At 34.8% G+C, this 23,183-nt stretch overlaps 1 protein-coding gene across 5 annotated transcripts; it reads right to left on the reverse strand.

Annotated features, from left to right (window-relative positions):
* Positions 1–313: 313 nt before the first annotated feature.
* LOC114414414 (exportin-7-B-like) lies at positions 314–21,517 on the reverse strand. 5 transcript variants are annotated; one of them, XR_003667211.1, is made up of 29 exons: positions 20,972–21,517; positions 20,732–20,892; positions 19,980–20,045; positions 17,975–18,101; positions 17,771–17,880; positions 17,582–17,677; positions 15,773–15,896; positions 15,017–15,084; positions 14,144–14,230; positions 13,797–13,949; positions 13,577–13,672; positions 12,312–12,371; positions 12,087–12,205; positions 11,864–11,951; positions 9,749–9,853; positions 8,788–8,892; positions 8,661–8,713; positions 8,506–8,569; positions 7,668–7,802; positions 6,476–6,588; positions 6,298–6,391; positions 4,266–4,485; positions 3,797–3,927; positions 2,559–2,705; positions 2,274–2,402; positions 1,808–1,906; positions 1,466–1,504; positions 870–1,091; positions 314–762 (listed from the first exon to the last, which is right to left on the reverse strand). XR_003667211.1 is itself a non-coding variant. In XM_028378682.1 (28 exons), the coding sequence occupies exons 1-28, from the start codon at positions 21,207–21,209 to the stop codon at positions 948–950; spliced, it is 3,159 nt and encodes a 1,052-aa protein (XP_028234483.1). In that variant the 5' UTR covers positions 21,210–21,517; the 3' UTR covers positions 314–947. The 5 variants fall into 5 exon arrangements, 4 of the variants coding, with proteins under 4 accessions (XP_028234483.1, XP_028234482.1, XP_028234481.1 ...); XM_028378682.1 differs by having other exon boundaries at positions 314–1,091; positions 8,788–8,889; positions 17,984–18,101; XM_028378681.1 differs by having other exon boundaries at positions 314–1,091; positions 17,984–18,101.
* Between the last annotated feature and the right edge of the window lie 1,666 nt (positions 21,518–23,183).

Consider the following 23,183-nt stretch of genomic DNA (forward strand, 5'->3'; position numbering starts at 1 on the left):
ATAAATTTAATAACCTTATGAAAAACACAACTCTACATCAAAATACTACATTTAAGCGACATTCAGCGGCTCTGAAAAACACAACTCTTAAATAGAAAAAGCGAAAGAATAAAAAAATGTAATAGAAAAAGGGAATGAAGACAAACTATGAAATTACATTCAAACATCAAAATAACATTGGCCAACACAATAAAACGCTGCATCTAAATTTTGTCGTTTCAAGACAACCTAATATTTAAGCGACATTTGTTCACAGATTTTCTGCCACAAATTGCAAGTTCGAGTTTTCTTCAAACAAATATGAAAATCAGTATTAAGCGACATTTGTTCACAGATTTTCTGCCACAAAGTGTAACCTTTAGTTTTCTTCAAACAAATTGGAACATCTCCCCCCCCCCAAAAAAAAATCATAATGTAGTCAATTAGGTACAAACTTTCAAAAGATTGAGACCGAAATGAACATTTCTCTATCACCATCTAAACACATTTTAATATCAAATAATATCTAGCATGTTTCTAAACAAATATCATCGATAATAATATACATGATTTCTACAAAGAATATATCTAACCCAATCACTCTACATTTCAGGTGGTTACCGTTTTATCCCTCCACTAGTTTTCTCGTCCATGACCCTTTTTGTCCCACCCACTTCCTTACATCTTCGAAATCTTTCCATCATCTTTGAACTTTGAATCATCCAAATCTGAGTATAAAGAGAGTTATCCGGTACCACCAAAAGTATACAGCTATCTTCCACACTGCATGAACAGTAATTACAAAGAATACATTTGTTACAAGACCAAAATGAAGAAACCGCATAAAATGGTTTTTTTTTTCCATGATAGGACTCCAAGGTGCCACCCACCAGAACAGAGTGCACCAGATTCTCCAAAAAGACAATATACAAACACCAAACTCTCATATTTACTCGCATAAATTTGAATTATTTGGCACGGAATTCATGCCGAAATATGGTGAGATTTTGAGTAAACTTATCCCTGTTTTTAGAATCTATGCTTAGAGCAACATCTGCCATGAGTTTATCAAAGCATGAAGAGAGCCGCTGATGCTGATGCTGATCCATTGGCTGCAAAAATTAACCAACCCAAGTCACACAACATAATCATAGTAGAAAAACACAACTCTTGGTTCCCAACCACCCAAATACATGTAAAATATTATAACAGTAACAAAAGCTGAACCACTAGTTTTCTATTAGCAATTGCCACCACTTTGATGTATTCTAAGTGAGAGATAGATACAATAATAACTATGATCAGTGCCCCACTAGTGGAGCAATATTTAGGGTCCTTGTGTCTCTTTGTTCAAATGACTTTGTCATGTGTGAAAAATGAGAGGCTGCATTCTCAGCCATATATCCTCAGTACCTGATCTGTAATCCAGATTAAAAAAACAAAGAAATAAAAAATTATAGCCCAAGTTTAGTGAGAAGAAAAATACCTGTGATGACAAGATTTGAGCTTTCAGATCTGAGAATATCTGCAAGTAAATAACAACTCAGTCTATAAATTAATTGTGCCAAATAAGAATCAAATAGAGACTGGCTAGAATTCTGTGGGAAATCAGTCGATAATTGCTTATGCTTATGCTAAAAACATGAATAATTACATGAATACTCGACGCCTAAACAGGAGTATCAATAAGTTAGGCAATAAATGCACTTTAATGTTACACTCAACTTAAGCTGGAGTATATATATCATATGTACCAAAGCTCATTACATATATAACTGTTTGCAGTAAATTTAATGAAAATAGAACAGAGATTGAAAAGGTTCACTACCTGCTCATTAATGAGTATCAAACTCAACATTGGCCTACTCAGACTCCATTGGTTCCCACAGTCTTCAAACAATATGATCTCAAATAGGGTCTTCAAAATCTTGGGATGCAAAAGAGAGACACCCAAGTCAAATAACCCAACTAAAATGGTCCCTCGTTACCAGTTTCAAAGTAGGAAAAATGAATAAGATGAGCATTTTTCATAAAATAAAATGGTAGTTTGCTTTCTCAAGTATTCTTGAGCATGTTATATGCACAACACAATGAACACATAACTTCTATCCTATGATTTGAAGGAAGGTTTGCAATCAATATGTGAAAATTGGGGTGTAAAACGAGGACATTGTGGTTTTAATTGAAGCTGAAATTTTTCAGATTCCAGACAAATAAATTCATAAAAAAGTTAGAGCAAAATTGAAGAATTTTTAACCGAGCGGTGAACAGAAAAATATAAAAAATATATTTACTTCTGGAAACAGATTGGGACACTCTGCAATATGTCGAGCAAGATTGACAGATGCAGGTAAATTTGGAGCCTCTCCCATAGTGATATTGTTGAAATAGAAAGCAGCCAAATTATCAACAGCAGATGCACACTGTAATCAGAAATTTGAAGAGTTGGACAAAAGCATAGGTTAAAAGAAACCAAATACTTGAATATTTACATCAAGCAGAATCTCCTAAAAAATGCTATGGAAAAATGTCATTTAGTCTGAAAACAGGAAGATAGAAATGAGATTTATTACAATAACCTGTGATGAGATACTTGTATCCAACCCTTTAAGTCCAGATTCAAGGGAGCCAACCATATGCATAAAGGTGTTTGTGTCCAAGTTTAATACAAAAGTGATGTGGCTGTTGAACAAAACCTCCAAGAAGGCAAAATAAGCCCTTGTTAGCTGCATAAAAGCAAAAACTAAGTGAGATTCATCTTAATGTATTTCGCAAGCTGACAGAAAACTAACCCAACACATAATTCAGGAGCAAGATAAAAAAGATCCTAGATAAATGAACGCTCATGGATGTTTTTATATTTAACATATTTCCTCATGCAAGAGCCCATTGGTCTTGAAGCAGTGTCAATGCATATACCACTGTGCCTTGTGCTGAAATTCAACTTTTATTTAGAATAGAGGAAGCAAGCATAAACTCATAACCACTTGGCCACAGAAGCTTTGACACCATACGAATCACCAACATCCTAAAAGTTTAAGCTGTTAGGTAAAGGCTCGTGAATTGTTTTATATTCGAAAGTGTCAAATATAACCCTTGGGGGTAAGGATCTTTCAAGCAGAGGCAATTTTAAAGAACCTAACATGTATAGCCAAGATTACAACCAACATGTACATAGCTATATACATATACATACAGGGTTGATCTCTGGAATAACTTGGTTGGTGTTTTGGTGTATTATTTAGTTTGCCCAAGGATCTCCAGCAGCTCCTATCTGTTAATTTTAGAGGATTTGGCACCAGCGGAGATGCCAAAAAGCGTTGGCATCTTTATTGTTCATAAGACACCTCTTGAGTTCATATGGGACCAATTAGTTTTCCTAGCTTTATGTTTTAACAATGATCCTTTGAAGGGGAGGGAGGTGTTGTATTTACACAGATTACCATGTGTTGTAGGAGATATAAGGTTGGCTTGGTGGTAAAGGATGAAAGGAGGGAAGGGTAAAACGTGAGTTCGAATCCCCCTGCTAACAAAAACTAACAAACTGACAACTAACATTTTCCGATTAAAAATAATAATAATGTTGTGTTGCTTGTTTCCTATTCTTTTTCCCCCTTTTATTCTTGGTAATAGTTCTTCGTGTTGAAGATCCCATATTAACCAACGATATGACCAAACATTGCTCATAAAAAGAAGTTTTTAAAAAGATTTTAATCCATGTAATCATTTAGTTTTATATCCTTCACTTAATTAGTGCAAATTTAATTTGAAGAGTACATAGGATAGGACTTATATGGCAAGAAAATAGTTTGCATACCTTCCTATAAGCCAATATATCAGACATAGGAATTGACAGTGTCATCTTTAGAGCAGCATCAAGAGCGTCAGATAGAGCTCTGTCACCATATAGTTCAAACACACCAAAGTTGACATAATTTCCTGAAAGGGCTGTCATTTGATGCAAGATATTAAATTTAGCCCGCCCACATACAATTTTGCTAGTACATCAATCATGCAATCTACTCTCTAAAGTATTCTGTCCCAATAAATAGATACTCATTCATGTAACTCTATTAAGCAAAATCATAAAACAACTCAAGCATTTGACTAGAATACTCTGCACCAAATTGTATATAAATAGATACACCAGTTTATATAACTCTATTGAAAAACATTATAAATAACTTACTATCTGCAGCAATTTACAAGCACACCTAGCAAAACTCAAGCAGAACACTAGACCATGCTCCAGAAATAAAAAGAACCAACAAGGCATAGGATTTCACCTCTTGACAGTATCGTTAAACAAATCCATATTCCTTTATATTTGTATGTATAAATATCAGCAGCATTTGGAAGAGACAGAACTCTAGATCCATAAGCAACAATCAGTTTACTAACTTCCCGGAAGAGAAGTATGCCATTTGGAGAAGAAGAGTCAAATGTCAAACGCTGAGCTTTATTTAGCACAAACTCAGCCATGAACTTCAACAATGGGGTCGTAACCTGCAGAATCAAGCAAACCCCAGGGGGGAAAGAGGAACATACATCAGAAGTAATTCCACCTGTAAATGACAAAGTACATTTCACATTTGTAAAGGGAAAATTAGAACCTAACATGTTTATTCTTGCACATTTCTATCACTCATCATCAAGTGCAAGAGAAAGAAACACAATAGGAAAAGAAGAAAGCAGCAACAAGAGTGTCTCTACTAAATAATCAAGATACTTTGTGAACATAGGTACAAAGGAATTAAAAGGAAAGAATAGAAAATAAGTACTTAAAACTTATTCTAAGACATCATCGAGATACTTATTTTTCATCAATTCCAATATGGGGTCCAACTTCCATCTCTAGTCTGTACCACTTTTTGAGTCTTGGCTATTTTGTTACCTTTATTGATGACTTGTACAGAGTACAAGGTAATCTTTCAAAAAGGATGTTCAGAGTTGTTTTCTATTTTCAAAGCTTTCTGTACTGAAATTAAAAATCAGTTTGCCAATTCAATAAAGAATTTCCATATTCAAATTATACTTATTATTATTTGCTCTTAAAATTATACTTACTATTTACTGTTCATGCTAGAGAGTATGCTCACTGGAGACCCTCAGTCTCAGCTCTAAGCGAACACAAGTCTAGTTAGCATCAGAAATGTGAGCCATTCCTATGATTTTCAAGAGGTGGCACGAAGGGTAATTTAACTAGATTCATGGGAAGGATCTAGAAACCATTATACAGGGCCCAAAGGTCCAAGGCTTACGCATTCCTTGAGGTGTGGTATCTCTCCAAGTTGTAACTGCAGAGGTTAATTAGCCACATTGGTAGGTAAGCCATATAAGGCCACATTAGCAAGTCAGTCTTTCAATTAGGTGATCCACGGCCCCTCAGCATCAAAGCCTTGAATGGTGTAGGTGTTATTGTAGTTAGCCCTTGATCGGGCAGTCCAAAACCCTAGTTCCTACTAAGGCAAGTTTTCTCATAAATAAGACCTCACACTGCTCTTATCACAGGAAAATACTTCCAAGCTAAAACATTTCAAATGGTCTCAAGATTAATTGGAGGATAATAACAGGCATGCCACCTCTTGAAAACTGAAGCATGACAACTACCACTTGCATTATTAGCAGTCAAATGTTAATGCTTTCTAGAAATAAAATGTTTAGCTGGGGTTGTAAGTTTTGATTTTCTGCAGATTGATCAACTGATAGCTTTTTCTTCTATACCAACCCTAGCCAAAAAAGGTTTATGTAGAAAAGTATCAGCATTTGAATTCAAAATAAGGTAACTCTAGTCATGATCCAATCTGAAAGAACCAACAATAGAAATATCATGAGCCATTGGAGGGTTGAAGGTAGCAACCCCATATCATGCATTAGCAAACCCACAAGAAAAGTGAAATCAAATGGCTGCCAATTTTGTATTGAGATGGCCAAGGACATCTAAGGAGCTTGGGGTTTGCCCCATAAGCCACCCTTGTCTCCTCAGCCATCTGCAACTCCAAAGATATTGATTAAATGATTAGAGATAAGAATGCTAGCTCACCATGACATAAGTCATGATAGGAAAAGTTACTAGTAAATATAGCTGAGGTAATGCCAGAAAGGTTACAAAACCAAGTTGCTGTCAACAGGGCTGCAAACCATAAATTGAGCCCATGTTATGATATTATGTAACAATTCATGCATTGCGCTAGCATCTACCAAATGATATTTCAAAATCACAAATCTTCAGTTTTACATGAGTGAAGAATAATGGGACCAAAACCCGCCATTTGAATGTATATGTAGGCAGAAAAAATTATCAGCAAGGTTCATTACCTCTGGGGTGTCTGTCCAATGTGAGATGCCTTTTAAGAGTAGAGGCATGTGTGCAGGATACAACCAATCAAATAGAAATCCATATGTTCGGCGGCTAAGAAATACAAATATGAAAAACAGAGAGATCAGTTTAATTCCTTCCCTCAGCTTGAAAAACAGAAACAGCACAACTACCAACCTGTTTGTGGCCATTGCAATTCCTCTAAGGTCCCTCATCAAACCAACAAGTGCATACCTTACAGCATCTGTTCGAAATACTGCATCAGGAGTTGATTCCAAACTGAGAAAAACCTAAAATAGAGAGGGGGGGAAATATCATATGCTGACTTTGTCCAAGACCAAAAAGTTAAACAATTAATTATATGAAAAATCTATCTAGGTGTTATAATTAACAAAATGAAATAAACAGCAATTGCTATTATCTTTCACTAACCAATAACATAGAAGGTAGTCGAAAAGCTAAGGCATAAGCATACTCATGTCCACGTAAAGTTTTACTTAAAATTATATAAAGAATTAAGAAAGTAACAAGTTACAAGAAAATAGGTCCCTGAACAGATTAGCTAACGAACAGAAAACCAAAAGGAACACAACAGAAACCCCAATCGAAATAACAACACCCTCCAGTCATGCTCAATACCACGATAGTAACATCTCTTCTGAACAAGTTGATCTGAATACCAGAGACAACAACAACAACAACAACAAGTGATAATTCAAATACTAGAGATGAGGAAGATAAATAATGAATGTGTGAAGCAGTCATGACCATTTAAACTACGGGCAGACTCTACTATACTTTGTAGTGGATAAGACATCAACAAATAACAATCTTGGGCCTTTTTATCATAGGCAGTAACATTTTGCTTTTTACTTCTCATGTCACCAGATTTCCTCCCAGAAACATGCATTACCCTGCAGTATACCTTTTTTCAACAACTGATCCAGCATGATCTATATAACAGTCACTATTTTTATATGATGCAGAATTTTCATAATGCAGATCCAGGAGGACAGGGAAATCACCAGAGATAGTACAGATCCCCATTATTTATGTCTAAAATTATTTCCTTATATAAAATTTAATGTTTTTCATATTATCAATGCCACATTATTGTGTTCAGTATTTACTTATTCAGATTCACTGTGCAATTTTGAGTGATAGAACCTATATAAATCGATGAATATATAAGAAATTGCACCAAGATTAACAGAGCATAACAGGCAGAATGTAAAATCCAGTCATATTATACATCCAGTAATGTTAAAATATTTTATTAACTACACAATCCAATCTGCACTCATTAGTAGAGAGGCATGGGATTAAAAATTACTATACAAGCATATTAATGAGATGAATGATGGAGTACATGCTGGAGTGGATCCATTGAAGATTTAAATTTCACAGGGCTATCTTCCATGAATATCAACCAGCCAATAGTGTAATAGAAAGTTGTTCTGCTGCGAGTGCATCTTTTTGCTTCCAAAAATGGAAAATGTTCCCTCTGAGATTAATTACAGTGAAAAAATAATTAGAACAGAGATAAGAGAAATCTAATTCTACAAAAAAGAAAAGTGGAGAAATACAGCAGTGCAGAGAAGGAGGTAGGAAATGCAACACTACTCAGAATCAAATCAATGTATATCATTCCAATCTGCCTATTATAAGACACAAACCACTAACCAAATAGCAGAGAGATCATCACTAGCAAAACATGATGTCATCAGCAATAAAAATTCAGAAATGATGACAAGAAAGAACTCAAGATTGGAAAAAAGAAGCAATATCACATGAAAAGGAGACATAGATAGCAAGGAATGAAACTCAGCCATCCTTGAACCATTTTTTTAAGCAATTTACATAATATTGGTACATGAACACTAATTTGTATGCAACATAGTTATAACAGAAAAGAAAAGAAATCTAGATATTACCCATCCAGTTAATTTTTTAACCAAAAACATAAGCCAAGCACAATCCTGATCAACAATTAGCATTATGCATGAAAAAGAAACAGCTAACTATATATACAAAATAACTCCATATTACAATCTTAGTCAAGTGTACTTGTAATTGTGTCATGCAAAGCTCAATTTCTGTCTACACTTTATATGTCAGTGTATCAACTACTGGTCAGCTTTTGCTTGTGCACAGTAAATGATAAACCAAGAGAAATTAATGAGCAAATGAAAAAAAAGATATTCTACCGTATGATTGGCAACAATAAATTTCACTGTGTCCAACTTCAGAAGTAGCTTTCCGGTCATGTAGCTGTTGCAAGAAAAATCAATTTATTTGGGTGGCTTGTCCTAATTACAAAAGAAGAGGTAGCTAAATACTCTTTAATCCAACTAAAACTAACCCAGATGCAAGCTCCAAAAACAAACTCAAGGCGTGGTCAATGACTTCTTCACTCTGAAATTAGCACAAACACAATTAGTGTGTTAAATCACGAAAGAATTGAGATGAGAAAACAAGCTAAAAAATACCTCTGTGTAGCACTTAAGGTTAGTCACAATCTTGCCAATAATCACATTCAACAGTAATAGATGATCATGTAGGCCAAGAAGTTCAGATAACCGGGCGTATAACTGCTGCAACATAAAATATACAAATGAAGAGATGCATATATGCCATGTTAAATCTTAAGCATGGGTACTTCAATTTGTGAGCCATACCTGTACCAGGTACATTACATACTACACACAGGTATGCATTGGCTATGCCTGGGTATCTACTGGGGGGGTATTCGTTTCAATGTTGTTAAATGGAGGCGCCAAGGCTACCCAGGCATGGCAGGTTTTTGCCAACTGCCATAGACAATTTATAAAGGGAAGCCCGCTATGGCGGCAAACATAGGCCACAATGGCGTGTTTATATCCGCCAATGATAACACTGAATGTAACTGGGTACACCTGTCTCAGCCCTCAAGTACTAGAAATCATTTTCAGTTAAAATTCGATGTTTTTTTCCTTCTCTCCCAATTTTACATTATTCTACACACTCAATTAAACTCATTAATCATTATTTGCCAAGTTGAGAGAAGAGCGTAATCTCTAGTCATGCTTGGTGGTGATAGTAGGTTGGGACAGTATACCAACTAGCAACAGTAGTGCACAATTGCAAGGATTTAGGAAATCAATTAGCTAGCTTTTTTTATTAAAAATATTTTCACAATTTACAGATATATTAGTCCATTTATGTATTTTGGATTTTTTTGATTTCATCATTTATATAATTTTGTTATGTTTTACTATTTCATATATAATACATACATATGTGTGCACAGGTCTACATATATAAATATAAATAAATAAATAAATTTATAGAACTTTTTAACATACCCATACTTTTTTAAATTTGTCATATTTTGTACATGTACCCATACTACGTACAGGGATCATATCCATGCAAAATGGCTTATTCTCAATAGTTAAAATATTTTATTACCTTGGAAGAATGAATAGCCTGATCTCCTACATAAGACTTTCGGAAATGCTGAAAGAAAGTAAGAATTGCCCTATCTAGTCTTTGTTTGCTTATCTCACCATATCTCTGTCAAATGCCAATAACATGAAATTATAAGAAATACATTCTTCTAAAGCACGTCATAAACTAAATTTATCATCAAGAAAAACAAAATCAAAAAAAATAAAACAATACCAAAAAACATAAGATTTCCATTCTGCAATTGCATTAATAGAAAAGAAAAATACTAGGTATGGTAGTTGCCCAAAAGAGCAAGTGATTACCACCAGTTGCATGTGAACTAATCAGTTACAGTGGAAAAAAAATAAGAAACATTAGAAGGCACTTCATTTATCACATAAAAATCTTAGCAATAAAAAATATAGTAAAACCATGTTCTAGTCTCTAGAAGATACACTAGTTATCAACTTCACCCTATCTAGATTAGTTTCATCAATTTGAACCCCTAAAGTTTGAATGTTTTGGTAGGAAGGCCAAATTTGTGGCAGTGTGCACTTCATGCAATCCTTTGGTGTTAAACTCATGAATTTTACAAGGACTCCACCGTCTCTGAATTATGACATCCTTAGTTTTTCTATTGTTCTTCCGCACCCTTTTCTTTTCTTGTGATAGAGGATGCCTTATGCTTACAAACTTTTTATTTATACACCCCTTCTCTGTTTTTAATAAAAATTATTTATACTAACTAATAAAGAAAACAATACCTTCAACCAACAACATAAATACAAATTCCTAAAGATGGATCTCCTAACATACAACCAAAGACATTTTTCAGTTAAAAGTTAAATGTCATTGTTGAGAAAAAACTCAAGTCCCACATTGGCTAAAGATAAGACCACAATAGAATATATAACTGAAAGGCAACCCTCACCCTTTGAGCTAGCTTCTGGAATTGAGTTAGACCAAAAATCCATATTCTAAGCAGTATTGTCACATGGCGGTTATGACGATGCCATAACGACCTTACGAAGGTGTAATGGCGGCCTCCGCAATCCATTAGGCGCTATTCTAGCTCATATAACGTCGTCCACCATTAGGGCTATGGCGCCTGCCATGACCGTAACGTCGTGGCAGTTCACAGTGAGCATGGTGGAAGTGGCAGGTTTTCGGTGTTTTAATTTTTTCAAAATTTTTGGGCTCAGGTTGGCCCATTAGCAACAACCTGACACGAAACACTACTATTACTCTTAGTTGAACCCTTTCCTCTATGAATATGAATCTTTTCTCACACTCACTCAAACCCTAGCTGCAAAAAACCTTCCCCTATGGGTGAACCCTCTGGCGACCCTCTCTACAACGGTGACTCTCTCTGCTCTGGCGTACTCTGTTTTTATCTTTCGTTTTTCTTCTTTCTTTTTTTCCTGAACTGATTTTCTCTTCTTTTCTACTCTTTTCAAATGTTCTTCACTCTGTTTATTATGTTTGTGTATGTTGGTGCTGAAATTCCCTTTTTCAGAATTGTCCTCTGTTCTGTTTTTTTAATTTCTGAGTTTTAATTCTGTTTTTTCAGAATTATTATTTGTTTGTTGTCCTGAGGTTTTCTTATAAAACCTTATTCCAATTATTTTTCAGTTATAGGATAATGTCAGGGAGATGGACAAGCACTCAAAACTAAAGCAATGATGTATATATATATATATATATATATTTCTTTTTCTGCCATAGACCACCACACCATCCGCCATTTAGAAATGGCTCTTAAAGGTGTTCACCGCCATCTGCCGTAAAATGCTATTGATAACCTTGATTCTAAGATGGTATCAGAGTCTATCCTAGATGCATTAAACAGGCCACCCACCATGTCATCCGTGCACCAAGCCCAATAGTGCTAGCCGTGAGGGGGGGTGTTGAGAAAAAACTCATGTCTCATTGGCTAGAGATAAGGCCACAATAGAATATATAAGTGGGAGCCAACACTCACCCTTTGAGCTAACTTTTGGGGTTGAGTTAGACCCAAACCCACATTCTAAGAGCAATGATGCAAATTTACAGCTTTATAGGGTTAAAGAATAAAAAAGGGAAACAGATAATTCAAATTCCAAGGCATGCTAAAAAACTAATGTTGTAACAGTATACCTGACTGTGTATTCCACTGTCTGTTACATTTATCAACTGTAAAACTCGAGCTGAAAGTTCAGCATCAAGCACTTCCTGGGATTCCACACTGCGTATAAAAGTCACAGGAAAATAAGACTACAAACAAATTGAGATGCTTGATAAGCTATGAACACTTCTCAGAACTTCTTTGGCGATCCACATCATTCCAATTGAAAAAGGCAAGAGCTAAAAAGGTTTTTACCTACAACCAGTACATTGTTTTATCTTAAGAATTGCAGCAATGATATGAACAATCCAAGCAAGTTTATCTTCAATCACAGTGAGGTCACTGCTATCAGGAACATGTAATCTTGCTCTTTCCTATTCAGTCATTAAAAAGGGTTAAACATCAATTAATAACTCATTTCCCTCAACAATAAAGTACAAAAGGATAACTAGAAGCATTCAGGGAAAGCTATAATCACACCGTGTATATTTGCAGGACTGGCTCCATTATATTCATTACAAATAAACTACTGCTTTCATACTGCACAATGAACAAAAGAGTCAAACAATCAACATAGTTCAATATTGCAGCAGAATTGCAAAAAAAAATTATTTAAGAATGAAGAAAGAATTTCCTATGTTGGAAGCTAGATTATCTTCAGCAAAAGAGTAACGTAACAACCATGATATCTATCTTATTCCTTAATCAGACACAGGAGATTTGGATTCAGTTGGACAAATTAAATCAAAGTTGTCTCTTGGCAGTCACTTTCTCTCTGGTTGAAAGGTTAACCTAACTTTAGTAGGTTACAAGGTTAGAGTGGTGTTAAAATGGAACACTATTTACCCTTTTTTGTTTAGCTTGATAGCCGGTGTGCTCAGTATAATGAATTTCAAGAAAATATTTTGAATAAGACAAATTTTATATATAAACCAAAAAAAAGTACATAAACTGAAAAGAATAAGATATCCTCCGTAACAAGGATACAAAATAAACAGAGAAAAAAGAAACAGCCTGATCAAAGAAGTTAGACATTCCAATTTCTTTGCATATCTGATTTCCATGTGTACTAACAGACACTGTAGAAATGGTAATTTCTCATATGTAATTATCTGAAGGAGATAAGCATAATTTAACAATTGGTCATACTCATATCAGATTTTTTAAGTCAATCCTGACTTGAAACTCAATTTGGCAAAGACTAGATTGGCAAGTATGGATGTGAAGAGACAGGTCCTTTAATCTTGCAACTCTAGGTACTTGTGTGTCAGATTGGGGAATGATTATGAGGAAATTGTCAGGTTGCTTCTTATTGGGACTCTTATGATTCATAATATGGCACCTCATTTTTTCATTGGGAGGTCAACTTGCTCCCAGGAGAGACAAGATTTTGGCTCTTGGTAATTTGATGCCCAAAAACATTGGTTCGGAGTATTAACTAAAGGTATCTTCATTGTGGAATCAGGCTGTTAACAGTATGTCTAGTTTAAATCATAATACGTGGAATGATAACCTAGCAATAGTCACAACTCATTCCAAACCTAAAACATTCATTTTTATTAACATGCCTCTTTTTAAAAGGTGTGTTAACAGCAATAAGTTAGATTCCTCATTCCTGTTTGTTTTAGCTTTGTATTGATGTATTCTACTGCTTTGTTATATCCTCCTATGGAATCCATCTTGCCTTCTAATGAAATTTCTTCTATTAAAAAGAGAAGAATGAAAATATTAAATATGGATGATACCTGAAATCTACATAGGCATGGGAAGCAATCTAATTGATCCTGAAGAAGTTCAGCATTGTCCAAGGGGTTCTCAGAAAGATCATCAGGTAATCCAGCCTACAAAAATGGACAGATGTTATATTTATGACAGCTGACTTATTAACAGAAGTTTAAAATTAAATAATACAGCCTGGAAGTATGCAGCAGGCAAAAAGTAAAACGCATGGATAATTGGAAATACCTGCACAGAGTTGAATCTTGATGTGATGAAACTTTCAGTAATCTTGGGAACAAACTCATCCAGTAAGCTTGGTGCATCACCTTTTAAATATGGAACAGAAGACACCAATCTAGACCACAGCCCTAACAGGTAGTACACACTATTGCTAGCCCACTGACAACAAGGTATCAGCTTAATCAATATCTCAACATTTCAGAATACAGGTGCAAAAAACCTAATTTGAAATTATTAACTTATGAAGCATATCTTAATGATAATTATCACATGATGTAATCCTGAATATGATTTTTAAGCGCAATATATCATGTATTTTCTGGAAAATATTTTAAAGCAACACAATAATTAACCTGCCATGATTGCAAAGATTTGAGAGTAAACTCTGCAACCAAACGTATCCAATCGCTGTAGCCTTCCATATTAACAAGCTCTGACAACTGCAGCATTTAGTTTAAAAGTTTAGGTGACAAGTTCCTGGTTAATTGGGGGAAGGATGTGATTGCAGACCAAAAGGGTGTTTGGATGGCATAAATTATAGAACATGTAAAATTTCTCCAAAGTTTATCGACATAACTGTCCACTGTATTGTTAGAGTAAGAAAACTAACAAATCAGAGAAAGTCTATTTCCTAGTTTGGAGGCAGCAGTTTTGGGGGAGATAACATTTGAGGTTGATTTTCAGGTGCATTAAATGCTCCCCAAATTTGAATACAAATTTGTAAACACTACAATAAACATACAATTATATGAGAGACATAAAGGACAAGCTACAAATAAAGCAGTGGGATAGGGATAGGATGCCCCCATGATAATTGACTTGAACTGCCCCAGTTAATAAGTACAAATTAAACATTTGTGCCACTTATTACAAGGATAATACACAAATAATAATTACATTAAATTTAAACAAAATTAAAATAATATGCTAGCTAACTACAATAAACAATGGCAAAGTAATTATAAAAACTATTGTAAATCTTTGTAGTTACTCTCCTAGAATGGTGTGTATTAAGGTTTAAAACTTAAAATCCCACAAGTGTTACAAGGGACAATTTGTATGATGCACACAGTAAAGTGCCCTTCTAACTTCTAAGCCAAAGTATGTACCTAGCCTCCACAGCATGAACCCCATCTCCCTGCTTATGTACATAGCATTACTACCAATTAGAAATAGAAACCACTAGATACACCACAAAAAGGAGAAAAAACTACACATACGTCTACCTGATAATTCACTCTGAACCGACCAAGAAGACGACAAAACTCATGGTAATTATCATGATCTGCAAGACCTGCTTTCCAATACAGTTGAAATTATAAATGCATGACCAAACAAGACAACAAAAACAATGAAATGAAAATAAAGGATTAAATAGTGCTTAAAAATGTAAATGCAATAATGGCCAATATTTGTGGTGTGTAACTTCTTTCTTCACAGCATTTTTTGCTTTTCTGAACCTAGAGGGATTTACTATGGCTTTCCCCTTTCAATGCTGCTGAAAAATAGAGCACAATTGAATCTTAAATGAATCTATTTCCTGATTAATAGTTTATAAAAGATAACCACATGTTCAGCCCAATTTCACCTGTGATTACAAAACCTCACCAAGAGCTTTTACCTAGGTCATGTAAGAGCATCTACAAGTTACCATACAACCCATTGATGCAAAAAATTAGATTGAAACTCAGTTCCTACACTGGCAGGAAATAACTGATCGGTTCGTTGAAGTGGAAGAAAGTTTGAACAACCCAAGGCAGAGATAAATTGCCATGATGACAAATGCATGCATAAAAAGAAAATGAGATAGAAAGATAATCTTTTTTATTTAATGCCTGCTCATAATCAATATGTAACAAGAAATCCAAAAAAAAAAGGAAACAAAAGACATATTTTTCCTTTAGCGTGTAATAATAGAAGATAATATTTCCAGTTTGTCGTTACAATACAAAAAAAGTGAAGAAGTAACAAGCCTACAACACCTTGCCCTGTTTGCAGGATTACTTTGGTTCCTGTCATTAAATGGGCCAAAAATTTAGAACGGGCAGCATCATTTGTAAACAAAGAACGTCTTACTGACGCTAGTCGCACCAAGCACTCCAGTGCCTGGAAAGAAAAAAAATTAATGCCTAAGAGAGAGAAGGTTCAAAAGTACAAGCTGATGAACCATCAATAAAAACATTTCACAAAACAAAATGAACATTAATTAATGATTACTAAGGAAACACTTCTATTGTCAATTTTCTAAAATGAACAACATAAATCAATAAGAAAACAATTTGTCATCTAATAGAAGTGTTAATATCAAATTGAAAAATATTCAAGAAAAGCCACCTTATTTAACACCTCAATATTACGTTATCGTAGTACTCAATTTTCATGCAAATGTACCATAAAGGATAAGGTAATGTTGAATAACTACTTTTCTCAATGCAGCGCATTGCTTTATTTCAGAAGGAACAGTAAGTTTACACTGCCCTGCAGCCATTCACTACCATACTCTGGTGAAGCTTAGGATGTTTACTTTGAAGTTGATACTAATCAAAAGGTTTTGGAAGAGTCATGAACAAAGGTTTTCAAACAAGACCACTTGCTGGCATCACTCTTGACCTTATGGTTCCTCCCTGTCACACATGCCAGGAAATTGAAGAGGCCTGTATTTACGAATTTTCTTGTTTTCATTTCCCTTTTCTGTTTTAAAGTTTACTAATCTGGAGGTTGCAACAGGAGTCCCAAGACATGATGAAGGTAAAAAGAAAGGTAGGCTAAGTGTGAGATTCCTATGGAAGAAGGGAGCTGCTAGGATAAGGCGGTTAGCTGTAAGTGCTTTATATATTTTGCCTTATGACGATTAACAGAACAAGTCATCTTTTTCATTCTTTTTTTCAATAGAAATCTTCTTCCTTTTTCTCATTCCTTTCTTCTCCATTCTAAAAAAAATTATTCTTTTATTTCATAAGAAGAAAGAAAAAATATTGCTCCTAGGGCCAAAGTAGATCATCTTTTTCACCTTTTGTAATCTATTAACTGGAGATTCAGTTGTTTATCTTTTTTTTACCCCCCAAAAAACACTTATATTATCTCCCTGATGTTCAACCATCACATTATTTAAAAATAAGAAATCTCTGCAACAACCAAGAAGGTGTGCCACCAGAATTTGCCAGTCATCCTCTTTCAAAAGACCATGTTTTCGTTTCAAACTTACTAATATATGGTCACCGTTAAAAACATCAATCATGCTCACTTTTGCTTCATTATAACATTGTAATCACTTATTCAAACATTTAAATAGCACCTTATCATTCTTTGGCCAACACATTTCCATTCTAAAGGCTTTTTCATCATTGCCAATCTCAACTCTCAAATAGCTAGCCTACATTTATAAGTTCAAAGTCTAACAAGTGGCAGGATAAAACCTACAAATAGGCCACAAAAGAAGAAAAACTAATGAACATTGATGGTTGACAAAATCCTTTGAATGCAGAAAATTAAATAAACCCAGAAAAGTATGAAATAAAATGCCATTACATACATAATATTTGCCCTTGATATGTTAACACTAAACTTTGACACTGATATACACAAAATCATTTTAAGTTAATCAAATTTGATCATTCATGCTAAGATAGTGCTCTCACTTGATATATATTTAAATAAAGGGGGCTATAATCAATGTAAGTAGTAGACAATTTCCCAAGAACCAAAAAAGATTCAAATTTTAGTGGTTAATTAGTGAACTTCAAGGCCTAAACATTAAAAATACAATCATAGAAACAAACGTATGTACAGACCTCCTTTGAAAGAGGGGGCTTTGTAATGGCATAGTAATCAAAAAATATTTGTAGGGTTGAAGAATCCTCCAAAACAGGCTTCCAAGGTGATGGAATCTGCAAACCACCATATTCCAAGATAGTAGATGAACCAACATTGAAGGAATTCATGTAGGATTTTCCATAAATAAAAATAAAACAACCAGATACCTGAACTGTGCCAAACTCATCTGAACTTTCATCAACAGAAGTCCCCACAAAATCAAATGATAAACATTTCAAAGATAGAGCAAGTGCCAATTCTTGCAATTGATTGACAACTGCAAAGTATATAATCTCAATGCTCAAAATCATGATAGCAAAAGGTAAGAAACATGGTACTAAAGAGGGACAAAATTTTAAGCATGAGTATACCCATTTTACCATCATTCTTCAGTTGACCCAATGATGTTAAAGATATCTGAAATATCTGAAAAAGATATTGGTCCCTAAACGAGCAAGCAACCCTTCGATGATTTGTTGCAGGCATACCAGAATTGGCCTGAGGAAGGATTTAAGAAAAAAGAAGAGATCTAAGCACAATAACAAATGTATAAAAGTAATTTTGAAAAGGTTTAACAAATCAGGTTTTTAATTATTATTTATTAACACAAACCTATCAAAAGCATCAGCAACCAACACAATTATTTGAATTGCATAAACCTTTGGAATGAGGTTAGCACAAATTTCAATGATGACCTCATGAAGCATATGTTGGCACATGAACAGTGCTTTAAACTTGTTAACAAATACGTGACAATGTGAAAACTCATAAAAAGTGCAAGAAAAACAAAAAGTATTAATTAGAAATTCCCCCAGTGACAATATGAAAACTCCTAACTCGTAAAAAGTACAATAAAAAAAAGTATTAATTAGAAAATTTAGTCAGTCTCTTAGCTCTATCCCTAAAAAAACATTCATACAAATGCCCAATGTTGTTAAGATAGAGATCCTACTTAGGATCGGGAGGGGGGTTGCAAGATCGTAAGACATAGAATCGTAAGATCCTACTAAAATATAAAATTATACATACATACATACATAAATACGCACACGCACGCATGCATTCGCGCGTGCGCGCGCACACACACACACATATATATATAGAGAGAGAGAGAATATGATAAGAAAAATTATAAATGTCAACATTAAATTTTAGGATCCTAGACATAAAAAAAGATCATAGTACTTGTATCAAAAACAAGAGTAATATACATGGACCACAGAAAAACATGAGTATCAAATATGATCTATTTGAGAAAATTAAAGTTCAAATAAGTCATAGTGAAAGATATGCAGGTCGCCAGGAATCCAGAAGACAGCAAAGAGGGTTGAGGGATGATGTGCAAAAGAGATGAGAGAGATGGCACACACAGGCACAGATACTCAACAATTCAGATCATATTTCAGAACAAGAGAGGGAGAGAGATGTTTGAGAGAGAATAGGGCGCAGGTGTGTGGAGGCGCGTGTTCAAAACTCGAGAGAAACGTTTGGCAAAGAATAGGGAGCAGAAAAGGCATTTTAGGGCAAAAAAGGGGGGTGTAAAAGGGGTTTGGACAAACTGGGCCACGCAACCCGACCCAAAAATCCAACTTGCTGGAGCATAAAAATCATCCGATGTGACAATTTTGCTCCTATCTCGCTGCAATCTCACCCAGGCACAACACAAATTCCATGCACGATCCAGCTCAGGACAAGGGTGCGAGATCGTAAAATGGAGCAACCTTACGACCCATCCAGCAATCTTGACAACATAGTGATACAATTATATCAGCACACCTAAGAAGGAAAAAATTTAACAAAAAAAAGGAAAAAAATCCTATATCCCAGAAATTCCAAGAGTACTACAAAAATCTTCAGAAAATTTGCCAACCAAAGACACAAATACTTCCATGAACTTCAAAGGATCTTACTTACACTTTCAAATATCACTTAGATAAATTTTCATATTGTTATAAACAAAAAAGATATCATCAGTGACAAGCAAATCTTTTTAAATAAAAAGAAGCACAAGAATACTATAAAATCCATGAATATGAATACTCTACTAACTCACAAAGTACATACAAAAAGCAGTAAAATAGGAATATTAAGACAGCTGCCTCAACTGATAACTTGAAATCTCTATGTGGTGTATCAAGAAATCTTCTTTCTGTTTTTTATACAACTTTTCCAATAGTAAACCCTTCCTGTTATTATGCCACAACCCCCATTTTTACTGTTCGACTTCCATATCAATGGACGGACTCCATGAACAAACACAAACAAGCACAGACCCACTCAATACGATAAATCTGCTTATCTGCCAACAGTATTTTGTAATGTCCACACTACACACCAGCACCAAACATATTCAAGTAGCACAAGTTAAATTCTAACCTGGTTCATCTCAGAGATAAGCTGACTTAGGATCTTCAAACCAATGGCATAATGACCCGGTGTTGCCTGGATTGAAAAAATATGTTATGAGCAATATGTCCCAGAAACATAAATCTAACAATTGAGATGGTGCCTTAGGCAATAACTTCACATTAAATACTGATGTCCAGTTAACCTAATAGGATTTAAGAAAAAAGTTGCAGAAACCAAAGCAACTACTAAAAGTGATAAATTAATAGATCACAACTTAAAGAATAATAGCCTATTTACACAACCAATACACGTCTGACAAGGTGAAGAAATCAGAAGTGCGATCCAGTGTTACTACTTCAAGTAAATTGAGACAAACCATTTTTTTAGTTCAAGAGATATAAAGCTACAATTGACGGCTGTGCCAAAGAGAATAAACTACATTCAAGATTTTAAAAAATGGTACGCGGCCTCAATTTTAGCCACAACATCAAGGTTTGTTGGAATTACTGTGACCACAATTGTGGCCACATAGGGCTCATTTGCCCACAATTTCCAGCAATGTCAAGGATCGTGATGAAAACACGACTTCAACTTAAAATATTACCAAAGTATGTACGACTGCTATAAAAGAAAATTTCTCTTGAACAGCATTGATAGGAAATGGCTGAAACGTAATGCCAACAAACACCCTTATGCCTAGGTTTTATTCGAGTCCGGCAAATCATCCTTCGATGTAAAATATCGCAATGCATACAAATTAAACAATCACTTTTAGTCACCTGACTCAAGAAGTTCATGGACTCTGTAACCAGGTCCCGGAATCGGTCATCATCAAACCATCCGAACTTTGTGACTCGACACAAAAGTTGGATCAAAGAAGCAGTGACAAATGGCTGTAACTCGGGTCCTCTGGTCGCTAGATAGTTGATAAGGTACGTCCCTGACATGCATTAAAAATAGTTCTATGAATTCCAGCATTTGGAGTCACCGAAGAGAGAAATGAAGAGAAATAATAATACATATATCAAGGCGAAGCTTCAAGGCAAGGCTATGTTCGGTGACTTGTTTCAACAAACTGGAACTAGCCAGCATCAATGCATAGGGTGTCAAGGCATGATCAAGAATGTATTGGCATTGGGAAATGTATTCAGTGTTCATGGAGAAGCATTTCAGTGTGTTCTCCGCGTGAGCACGTTCCACCGAGTCCTGCGAATTATATAGCCTCTCACACAATGCTTCGAGTTGTGCCAACTCCATCGCGAATCTCAGATTTCACTACGGACGATAATTAGGGTTGCGATGCCAAAGACTAGGCGGCGGCGAGGACGAGGGAGGTGCCGCCGGCAACCGCGAGACGACGGGGAAGGTAAAGAAATCGGAATAAAGAGAGGATTTGGTTCTACCACAAGTGCGCGACTACGATCACATCGCATTGGCCAAACGGAAGAAATTCTTGTTCTTGATCCATCTAGGTTTTCTCAATCTCTTTCTTCCTTCGGACTTCAGAGGAGTTTTTCTTTTTTTTCTTTTCTTTTCTCTTGCTTATATGTTATGCGTGAACGACAAAAACCGTTTAATAAATAAATACTTTCCATTTTTTTATTCATGCACCGACTATGTTTTCTTTATTTTTTTAAACCGCGAAATTAGTGGTTTTAAGATTCTTTTATTTACTACGTAAAAAAAAATGAATAGGTTAAAAAGTTATTTTATTTTCTACCATGTTAAAAAAGTTATTAGAATATTTTTTATGTACTTGTGTATTTCTTTAATAGCAACCCACTTATATTATTTCCAACGAAAAACTTGATGAGAAATAGATTAAGGTGAACTGGAATAAAAATGGTGATCGGTGTTGAAACTAGCTACCCTATATAAAGTAGGAAAAGTCAAATTCACTCGTCTTCTTACAAAACAAACTCTAAAGTTTGGTAATTGTTGAAGCAGCATACGACACTGATTAATGATAACTCCATGTTCATAGCGATAAGTACAACTGCTATGGGCACTATTCACGACCTGTTACCCGTCCATCTTTATGATAGCATCTTCCACCTCTAAGTCTCAAAGCAAGATAATTTACTAATACTACACTCAAAAACTAATCTATATCATTTCTCAAGAAGCCAATACCAAAAGCACAAGGTTGAATCCTCATCCACAAATAGTAGTATGTTTAAAAATTATTTTAAATGAAAATATTTTTAGAAGCTATTCTTAAACAATAACATTTTTTATTAATATGTTATTATCCTAAATAGAATTAGCATAGATTTTTCAAAATAAGATCTCGAATATAAAATGGCCAATCAAATTTTTGACAAAAATTAATTATTAACCAAATTAGTTAACTCCATTAGAAATTATTTTCTATGGTCACAAAATAGACAAGAAGCTGAGCACTTCTTTGTCTGGCTAAAACAAAACCAAGCTTTGCAATTTATCATCCTGGGATTTTCGGTCTTCATCTTTTAAATATTTTACCATTATATTAATTACTGATTTTACGGATTTCTTTAAACATTTTAATTATTGTGTCAATTATTTTAATTACAGTTTATTTATTATTTATATACTGTCTTTTCTGATTTTGTTATCTTTTGTTCTCTTCATTTCGTTCTGACTTCAAAATTTTGTCCTTATCAGTTTTTAAACATGAGCATGTTTGAGAAGTTTTTATTGTATCTTGAGAGAGACTTGCGCGCAAATAAGTAATTTAGGATAATGTGATCACCTGATGAAGTCATTCTTGGGATCTTCAACATTGTTTCCAGCACTTAATCCTAATATGTTCTTCCCCACTTTACTTACATTCTGCAGAGGGAAAGACTAATTAGCAAGCCAGGATTCGCTTGATTAACCAAGATAAAAACAAGTATAGCCGTTGTGTGTTTCAATTTCCCCAAGATAATTTCTTATCATCAAATCAAACTACGCTATTGTTACGTGTGGTTGGAAAACCATTTCGTTGTTTAGTTTGTAAATTGAGGATGAATTTTCTTTTTAAAGCATCTTTCACATTCGTATCTATTGTTCACTGCTGAATAAATAAAAGTGGAAGAAATTAAATAAAAATTAAACAAAAGTGAATTTTCTCCAAGGAAGTTGCTATTCGTCCCCTACACCTTCCTGATCCGCAACCGCGCGCCTCCACATCGCATGGCCACCTCTTATCAGTCACCCTCCAACACCAGCCATCGGAGGTCCATCGCCTCCGCCATCTCCCCCTCA

This window comes from Glycine soja, chromosome 6 (genome assembly GCF_004193775.1).
Source record: "Glycine soja cultivar W05 chromosome 6, ASM419377v2, whole genome shotgun sequence".
Taxonomy (NCBI): domain Eukaryota; kingdom Viridiplantae; phylum Streptophyta; class Magnoliopsida; order Fabales; family Fabaceae; genus Glycine; species Glycine soja.

Bases quoted from the DNA above. Each gene is read 5' to 3' on its own strand.
- LOC114414414 (XM_028378679.1), bottom strand. From the start codon at position 21,209: ATGGAGTTGGCACAACTCGAAGCATTGTGTGAGAGGCTATATAATTCG. The intron at 9,854-11,863 runs GTATACTGTTAC...GGCATTTGACAG, and splicing joins ACAGTGGAATACACAGTCAG to AGATATGGTGAGATAAGCAA. The intron at 8,893-9,748 runs GTAATAAAATAT...TTTATGTTGCAG, and splicing joins AGGCTATTCATTCTTCCAAG to CAGTTATACGCCCGGTTATC.